We start from the raw sequence: 10,015 nt of genomic DNA, 5'->3' as shown, positions 1-10,015 counted from the left end.
GGCTAAATGCGACGCTGTAAAGTGACTATATCTAGGCTGTAGTTACTATGGGACAATGGTTACCGCACTTATTAAGACTTGTGGTTAGCCTATTCGATCGTTGGTCACAGACGATATCGTTTGGCGAACCAATACTATGACCGATACTATTGCCAATGCAACGTTGTCTAAAAGTGGTGAAATGGCAGTTTGATTATTTCTGGGCAAACAGTCGCACAAGCTCTCGATAGATCGTAACCATTGGAAATACGCGATCCGAGTAGAAATTCAGGCCATCAAGGTTGATATTGATCACTTCGGAATTTTAAATCACTGTCGTTAATTTGCTAATCAACTAACGAGAAAAACATATTTGCTTCAAGTAAATCCAAGGGTACAATTGAAGAAATCGATCTTCGCTTTTGAACGATATAAAAAAACGGGGCTAACTGACGCAAATCGAGGCATATTAGGGTTTTATCGATGTACCATATTCACTACCGTACTGAATTGTATAGTTTTGGATGAACAGTTCATCTGTGGAGCAGTACAAAGTGACTGCATCAAGTCAGAAAAAGTAGACTTAGTCATCAAAGAGAACGATATAGCCGCAGGGACAGCTTATCATCCTGATAATATTGTTGGCATTGGTGATTTTTCGAGAATACATATATTGGAGAGATATAATAGATATATTAGCCTCACTCAAACCGTAGCAGATTCTTTTTCTGTTAAAAAAAAAAAGTCACAGAGCGTAAAGAAATCCAATATTTATATAGGATGGCCCTTTTTTTAATATGAAATAATAGCCCGTTTATCACCACAGTCCATTATAGCCCCCTTTTAACTAAGCCCAACTTGCTTGATTAATTCAAACATCTGAATTAGTTAACTGTTTCTGATGGCACTGCTGTCACTAAGCCAATCACGACGACGCGCCCAGCGTAAACTCGCGTTTTGAAAAGGTTTAACAGGAAGTTAGCCATAGACAGTTAATGTGTTGATCAACTGAACGCGGACAACGGCCGAATTGTTAGCTGAATTGTTTTATATTACCAATTTCATATAGCCAATATGATTTCAATGTTCGCTAGCTAATAAGCCTAACTATACTGTTTAATTTTACACGCGTCATATGTGCACGTCATAGATATTACTCAACGATTACACTGGTTAGGGAAAACCAAACAAACAATTCAAACAAGCAATGCATAAGGGCAGCTCGTGACGTAAAATTCAATTTCAAGTTACAATCAAAAAGTACTACCAGTCCCTCTTAATTTAAAGTCCACAAAATTTCAATATTTCTATATCAATGTCTCTAAAAATAATTATTTACATATGCTTTCCTAGTAAGTAACCTTCTTTGTATTTCGTTTGTCGAAGATTTCTTTAAAATTGAATTTTAGTACATTTAAATGGCTAGTATAGAAAATTGCCTAACATACATAAGAGGTCTACCATCGAACTGAAGCAGCTGAAACGCTTACGGTCTCAGTAGTTTTAGCTGATCTAAAGCCATATTTGTTGCGATTCGAGGGTTATAACAATCGATCGCAGAAACAGAATTTACAGTTTTTGTGCAGGTTCCAAGCATTTGCATAGCCAGTGACCATGTATGGACGGCCATATCTTTACCTGGATTTTAGGCAAGCCTGGCTGGCAGACTAAGTAGTGCTATCCCATATGTATACTTAAATCTCAACCTTTATTCGCAAATTTTTAGGAAGATCATAGAAAACATTCAAAAAACGTTCCTTGACCAGTACTGATCATTTTGCTGGAGACCATTTTCGTGGCAACTAGAAATACATTCTGCTTAAAACCTGCATCCAGCATACTAACTTATTTCATTGTAATCGATTTAATTATAGAAAAATTTTATGAAAATAGAACCAATAGTTTCTGCGTGTAATTTGCATCGCTTAGATCAACGTAGTAAAGCATAAGATAAGCAATAAACCACATTTCATGAATTAACATTGATTCTGAACTTAGTTGTTACCTTAGAAGAAATAATTTAGTAACAACTATGTGGCTAGAGACGGTTACAATGGAACAAAAAAACAAACACAAATTGCTTCCGAAAATATAACAGCTTAAATTTATTTTGCAACTTGTTAGTCAATCGATGACTCTTTGATGTTTTAAGTTAGTGCACTTATGTTAAAGCTATTTACAGGTGGAGTTTTTTGATTTCGTCTGACTTGAACTCGGTTCTCAATCCGAGTGCTTGGCGGACTTCGGCTGGCGTCAAACGCCACGTTAAAGAACTCTGATTCGCCGAACATATCTCCTCTACTTCCGATATCTGTAAAGCCGGTAAGATAAAAGTTTAACTATTACAATTTAGATTATCTAAAGCCGAAAGCACCACCATGTGAACAATGTAAAGTACAACATTGACATAAGGATGAATAAGAATGACTAAAATATTTTAGCAGTAACTAACTATTAAGTTATACTTACACTATCAATATTAAGCAGCAGGGAGATCTGGGTGAGCTTGGAAAATCGATCTCGAATACTCCAACTAGCAACCTTAGTTAGATAGCCAATTAAATACCGCAGCTCCTTATCCAGTTGCATGCCACCTAGCTGCAATCACAAGTTAATTAAACAGAACGTGAAACAGGGTGGAACTTAATTAGATTAGAGAGAACTTAACTTCTATGGGGGCTCAATTGATGAGCATGTTTTTATCAACATACCTAAAAACCTATGCCTTTGGAAAAATTGTACAACAGTTATTGCAGATTTGGTTACTTGCAAAACATTAAAATCACTTGAATCCAATATTAAAGCTGGTGTTGTCAAGTTTACATTCATACCAACAGCTATTACCGTCAAAAACTGTCGGTGTAGCTGAATGGGGGAAGCCATGCTCTAGAAGTGCCAAATTTTTTCGAAGCATACCCGATTATAGATGGTCTTGAGGGCCGCTTTTTCCAAAAGCTGCGTGATCTCAGATGCCACAAGCGCGACGAGCTGTTCGTGGTTTTTGGCCGTGAGCACTTCTCGAAAGGAATTCAGTAATGAATCCAGATTCATAACAAGCTGCTGTATAAATGGACGGAGTCCATCATCTGCTTCCAATTGAGCGAATTCGGCCTTTCGAGGCAACATGTAACAGTATCACACAGAGTACTGGTTAAACGCATGCAAACGAGCGTCAGAAACAACTGTTCCCAAACAGGACAGTATGTAGATCAGTATCGAAATACGATTCAAAGTATGCGTAGCATTTTCTTAATGTGTTAGTTAAGAGAAAAGCTGAGCGACTATTTCAAGTGCACACCTATATACGGTCTCGGTTTGCTAGTTGCCTAAGATATGACAATGGCCACCCTGTCATCTTACTAACTCCTGTTACTATTAATAAAAAAAAACGGAACCTTCTAGCAACTTCTCCCTACCTCCGACAACTGATGGTTGGCCGTATGAAAGGCATCGCAGGCCGCTTTAATGTGCGGCCGTACTGCAGAGGCGCACAACTGACCAATTCCAGCCGATGACAGCGACCTCAGGCGGGCACCTGCTGCACCCACATTTGCAAGACAAGCCTCTAATTTCCCGCGTTCCTGTGCTGAACATCCCGGGAAACGCTTTGGACATTCGGCCTGAAAGAACGCACGTATGAACGAATACACACGGTTAATGTGTTCATCGAAGCCATTGTTATGCAATAAACATAATTTATTATTTAAGCTTTCACTCATATTTTTCTTTACATTTTTACAAGGGCTCATGTAGAACTTTTGAAAAGCAGGAAACCACTGCTTTGAGAAAATGGATTATAGTATATAATAAGTAGAAAAACTCTCTTACAGTGAGTGCAGTAACAAGCGTGTCAACGTAATCGCAAGCCGTGTCGAGGTTGTTCAGCGTCACCACAAACTGCTCCCGATCACGCTCTTGCTCTGCCTGGCTTTGCAATTTACCCTTGAAGAATCAAGCAAGAGATATGTCACGGTCAGACAAATGGTCAGACAAATGAACAATATATGTCCTTTGCTAAGTAGTAAGCTGTTTAAAGACGCTATCTTGCAAATTAAGAGCAGGTTTTTTTTAGTATTTTTATTTCTTGTGGGCTCGGTTAGTAGATGAAAACTCAGAAAGTCAAGTTAAACTTGTATAATATTCCCTTCAATTTCTGTGTTTTTAACACATCTTATATCGCATCTTCACTTTTTAAGATCGTTCCACCATTTAGAACTACAGGTTAAAAACGGTTAAAAACGGTACAAACCTCACTAAGATAGTATTGTTATCAATCAAAAGAACTTACAAACCTGCATAATATTAATGGCATGGTCCATCATCGCACCAGTAGGAAAGCCCCTTTGAAGACGCTCTTGGCTAGCGCGCGCGAATTCACCCTCTATTAAAGAGCCCGAATGGTTAAGCATGGCACAGGCACCATCAGCTGATGCCGTCGAAAAGGCTCGCCGAAGACATTTTTTCAAAAGGAAAAATACATCGTCTAGTAGGGAAGACGTTGGAGAAGATTCCTCGAATGACTCCAATTCAACAGCCTGGAAAGATAATTAGTTTGACGAAACATCATAAGCGTATGCAATCGTCTATAACAACGCGGAATTTATTTGGTAGCCAGATAGCGCGTTCTGTACAAGTGAATTTAGAAACCACTTGTTTAACCTCGACACACGCATTATGTCACGTAGATAATACCAATGTGAAGTCCATATATATATATATATGGATGCGATAATAACGAATTTATATTATTATTATCGCATCCATACATATATATATATATATATATATATATATATATCTGGAACAATAATCACCTTTTTAACAGATTCAACCATGAAAAACTCCTCAAGGCAGATGTAGTAGCTCATTAGTTCTTGCATATCTTTATTTAGTTCGCACGCAGCCACTTTTTGATTAAGTTCGGTTATCCGAGATGCCTTCACCTCCGGCGATAGCTTCGACTGTTCCAGATCGTCCTGCTTTGCAAAGATCAATCGGTATGAATTGAATTTTAAATGCCCTATGCTTGATGGTTAATATTGTAGCCATTATTTCATAAAACAGTGCATTTGTTCACAATCGCTATGATATACACAAGACGATATAAGTAATGATAGTCAACTTATATTTGCTAGTGTAATTTTTTGATCTCAAATAAAAAAAAACTTACATTGACGCGACGCTTGATAAATCGAAAATAGAGTTCTGCGTGTTTATGAATTAGTGCTAGCTCCTCCAAAATCGCGTCTACCTGAAAAACGTTTTACAGAACAGGTCATGATTTACTGGGTTCGAAAGAGAATAAAGGTACACCAAATAGCTATCTTGGCCAGGCAAGATGCATATTTTCAAAAGTGAATGCCATTTCAAAAAATGTCACTAACCTCTGAGAAAGTATCAGGATCTTCTGGCTTTACAACTGGTATAGACTTGAACTAGCCACCAAAATTCTAAACAAAATTAAAGATATAAAAAGCCTTTAATTTAGATGCTCACTTCCTTAGTCTCAATAAGCGGATCCTGCGTCGCGTAGAGGTTGCCAGAACTTGAATTACCCCGGAGCCCGGTTGACGATCGATCTGTTAGACTGCCCTTGATCAACGTGTCCTGTAGAAAAAATAAAAAAGAACAGGAATTCGTTGACGTATGTCTCCAGTGCTTGCACTAACTATGACAAAGATTCCTTGGCATGAAAATAATCCAAATAAATATAAAAAACATTTCCAGTATCGGCATGACGATAAGATGACTTAGATCAAAGGTAGAGATTCAGATCTCTTAGTAACTTTCGTCACAGTATAGAAAGAATTTATAGACTTCAACTCCTACTTTACTTTCAGAAAATACTACAACCAATATAAAATATCTTTATGAATCCTACGTTATTTTGTCATCCGACTTCGAAGATATACAATGAATCATGCTTACGGTACAAATAAACACTTTTGCGAATAACCCTTTACCTGAGCCTTTTTACAGCGCCGAGCAAGCACACGACTTGAAAGCAGTTCCTGGAAGATACGTCGTTGTTGAACACAAACTTCCCGATGGAGGATCTCTACAAGAACGTACAACTCACCGTGACCTTAAAAAGAATTCAAAAGAAGACAACGAGAATACGTCTATCAAAAAATGTCAAATCTAAACTTAAAGGTCTTATAACAACAACCAGTCTGAAAGAAATGTGGGCTTATATCACTTCAGTCTTATAATGAAACAATGCATTTTATTATATACCTAGTTTGTTGTCGAACAATCATAACTGCATACTTAGTCGTCAACATGAACAGTACGTAAAACTTTTTAACTTATGATTCAAACTTGAAATTGAAAACATTTTCGGTTCTGAAGCCCAAATGTATGTATAAGACAGAAAGAACCGTCTACTTATTAATACCGTAATATCTCTCCACGAGTGGCTGGTGGATTTCGATCAGTCGAGCGGCGTCTTCAAAGAGCTCACTAAATGAATCGGCAAGCGCTACGGCATATCTTTTGTCCGACTTCGACATACTTTGTGCAATTCGAAGGGATCGGCACGCATTATCCGTCACCTAATAGAAGTTAAATAAAGTCGATATTTGTAAACTTCATAGATTAGCATAATAGTGGTACCTATTATGTATATAGATAAATCTATTTGGTGAAAATTTAACAAATGAAAATTTACGTAATCTAGGGCAGCCATTAGGAACATCGCACCCTCAACATGAGGCATCAGAAACTTGTTCGCTTATCACTCCGCGAAACCGAATTAAATGCTTTGAAAAAACAATCTAAGCTGTTTATAGCTAGATAATTGAATTAAATTACTTAATTTTAGCTCGGCAGATGCAAACAGATACTTGTCGTGAATGAATCGACTATCGTTTTAACTAGAAGATAGGATGTACGCAAAAAAAATAGAAAAACACCATTTAATGTAAAAAAACTAGATAGAAAATTTCTTACTTGTCGGCAAAGGTAGTTGGAGTATTTCGTTAAGCCCTCGTGCTGTTGGTTAAGAAGTGGGAAAATCTTAAAGAAACGCTCGATTGATGCCTGCAGATTAACACAGAAATCAGCAAAAAAGCAGAATAGTTTATCTAAGCAGAATTACATTTTTGTTTACATCAGTGGTTAATAAGCGACCGAAACGGTTCTTCCTACCTGATCCGATCGGGAGAGCGCTTCATTAAATCGCTGGGTAACTATGTCGATAAGCGTGCCTTGCGCAGCTGTGAGGGCGCTGAAGGCTTCTTCTAGACTTGTTCCTTCAACCATTTCGTCACCAACACACGACCTCAGCCCCCGTTGATCCAGCCCTGCAAATAACAAAAAACAAGACCGACAGCTACCGATGTACAAACGTAAACAGCCGAGAATCAAGGGAAAAGTCTTCCCAAATAACAAATGGTGTCGATTGCTGAAACAAGTTTAGATTTACCCACAGACGATAAATCAAGCTCAAAGTGAAAACCAGAAAGTTTGACAGCTACTACCATTGAGACGACTCAGACCAAAAAAACTGAGAAGATTTCTTGACCATTTGTCACTAACGTTGAAGAACTCTTGGTTCTACATGTTGACATAATGGATCCATGATGTAAAGCGATTTCTTTTATCATTAGTCGTTTATTGCTTACCGAGAAATCGATGCACGTGAGCGGCTGCCTGTTCAAAGTCTTCATCATGGAGAGCTGTTTTTACGCCTTCAGTACACGCACGGAGATCCATAATGTCCTCTACACGGCGTAAACTACCAGCTACTAGACTCTGCAAAACAACAGTCAAAGAAAAAAATTAATCACTACATAAATTACATTGAAAAACATGGGTTGTTGAACAAACATATTAGAATTTGCTGTAAATGTCGCAAATCTATATAGCTGACTTTATCGACAAATATATGAAATTTTTAATTTGGTAGCTATAATTAACATATAATTTGATATCAGCATTTTAAGACAAAAACAGTTTACCTTAGCTAGGTCAAGTTGTTTCACTTTTCGAGAGATATTTTCGGCTAAACAGGATGTGTACGTTACAATCTTTGTCAGCTCTTCCGTATCACTATGAAGGAACTGAAATGCTGGTCTACAGTAAAATTGAGCGAATTAGACTCTGTTCTTAGGATAGAAAAAAATATGTGACAAACTCAGACAACAGCAGTATATAGAAAATAAAGCAACTCAAAAATATTGTATATTATCCTATTTAATTTTTGGATGATTTTCTCCCAACGGACCAAGCAAAACTTGCCCGCTGAGCTAATACTGATTGGCCGACGCGAGGACAACTTTGATTTTTACACATTAACGGTAGTGAAAAATAGAACTCACACAACTTTATGTAACTTAAGGATTTTTTCACCAATGTTGGCATGGCTGAGAACCAGTTCCTCCAACCGCTTACTGGTTTCTTCCTGAAATATTGTCATAACGTAACACAAAACCATTACTTTTTTAATATTGCATAGACGTGCACAATTTATGCTGCAAGCAACACAGCCGCGAAGGCAGATGACGTAAGTAGCAAAACAAGTTCATTCTCAAATCATAATATAATTAATTAAGATAATTATTGGCCGATCAGAAATGTTAGCCTGCTAAACAAGTTTCCTTCATATTTAGGATATCAGTAACTTGACACGTTTTCAATTACTAGCAAGTGCCCTTAAGCTCACAAAAAGAGGTCACCAGTGGAGCGTTAATAAACATTTAATAACGTGGAGTAATGAACGAAGAAAAATTCATCGAATCACGACCGATTCTTTGATTTTCGCCCGTACTTGCGAATCACATAAAATCTATGTATAAGAAATGTATAACGATATCTGAAAAGAGCATCCATCTACCGAAGAAGGGAAATATTTAGCTCGCTTATTACTTTGATTACAAATTGGTATAAAGATGGTTAATAAACATTTAAAAAAAATAATCTATTCGAAATCGTATCATCATTTCCTTGCAGAAAATGTGAAACTCAATTACCGCGAGGACCCTAGTTTGAATCCTCTCTGAACATGCACCGTATTTTAGCTATAGATTAAGTTAACACAACATAACTCGATTTGTCAGTCTATCTTTTATGCTAATATATATCATTGCGTTCATTTATTCAAAATCTTACATGACATTATATGAGGTGCGCGTACCACATAATTGCCTATTGTGAGTTCGATCAAAACACTGCTATACAGATACTGATGGCTGGCGCATCTTGCCATCCAGCTGTCGAGAAATCATTCACTCACTTCTCTCACGGCCAATTCTCTTAAAAGGCGCTCGGCCTCTTCCAGCTCCTCGCATGCCTCCATACCGCCTCTTAGCTCAACTAGTTATTGTTCACCTATTTTGCACTGCACCAAATCACCTGTAGTACAATTACCGCCTGAAAATTCACTTGAAAAGTATTGACGTCTGTTTGTCTTCGAATTATGATTCTATTTTCATTCCCTGCAACACCCCTGTATTGGGGTCACCCCTTCGTGATGATGATGCCTGTATCAACTGAATTGCGACTGACGTGTTCGATCATCTAATGTCGCTGCAGTGCTATAGAGCCGCAGCTGTGTCTAACGGCCCTCGCCCAATTCGTCTGCGAGGAACCGCACTCACCGTGCATGCACATGTTACCACCAAACAAATATGACAGAGAATTCGTCTGCTTAGTTGAGAGGGAATTTTTTATTTCAGATCGCCAAAACAGCCACACAGGAAACAGCGAATCAGTAAGCAATTTAACGATTATTATGAGTGAATTCAAAGACAACCGTAAATTTGCTAACAACGGCTTAAAACCTTATTAATTAACCATATTAGTGGCATGGAGAAATTCACCTGTGCAAAATGTTTATCGTTGCTAGTACGTTGTATGTGTTGCCTGGTTTAGTACCATCTATTGCATCCTGGCTTAGTTTTCGTCGATAGGTACCCATTTTATGTTCGGAATTATTATACTGGGAATATACGTAGGGTTTGGCAGGTGGCACAGTTTGACATCTTTTTCCTCCTTATTCTACACATATTCAAGTCGTAACGTATGCTTTGGCAAG

General features: G+C 37.8%; 1 protein-coding gene across 2 annotated transcripts; it reads right to left on the bottom strand.

The window, feature by feature from the left end:
- Positions 1-2,056: 2,056 nt before the first annotated feature.
- On the bottom strand, positions 2,057-9,482 carry Cog4 (conserved oligomeric Golgi complex subunit 4). 2 transcript variants are annotated; one of them, XM_022840307.2, is made up of 17 exons: positions 9,215-9,482; positions 8,301-8,383; positions 7,941-8,055; positions 7,605-7,734; positions 7,129-7,283; positions 6,931-7,020; positions 6,377-6,533; positions 5,943-6,064; positions 5,476-5,586; positions 5,150-5,230; positions 4,794-4,955; positions 4,272-4,514; positions 3,808-3,921; positions 3,396-3,599; positions 2,896-3,090; positions 2,449-2,577; positions 2,057-2,290 (listed from the first exon to the last, which is right to left on the bottom strand). In XM_022840307.2, the coding sequence occupies exons 1-17, from the start codon at positions 9,275-9,277 to the stop codon at positions 2,156-2,158; spliced, it is 2,289 nt and encodes a 762-aa protein (XP_022696042.1). In that variant the 5' UTR covers positions 9,278-9,482; the 3' UTR covers positions 2,057-2,155. The 2 variants fall into 2 exon arrangements, with proteins under 2 accessions (XP_022696042.1, XP_022696041.1); XM_022840306.1 differs by lacking the exon at positions 9,215-9,482 and adding an exon at positions 9,116-9,204.
- Between the last annotated feature and the right edge of the window lie 533 nt (positions 9,483-10,015).

The sequence above is a fragment of the Varroa jacobsoni genome, unplaced genomic scaffold (assembly GCF_002532875.2).
Source record: "Varroa jacobsoni isolate VJ856 unplaced genomic scaffold, vjacob_1.0 scaffold_858, whole genome shotgun sequence".
In the NCBI taxonomy this organism is placed as follows: domain Eukaryota; kingdom Metazoa; phylum Arthropoda; class Arachnida; order Mesostigmata; family Varroidae; genus Varroa; species Varroa jacobsoni.
Note: the sequence above shows the minus strand (reverse complement) of the source record. Positions and strands in the feature narration are given on the sequence as shown.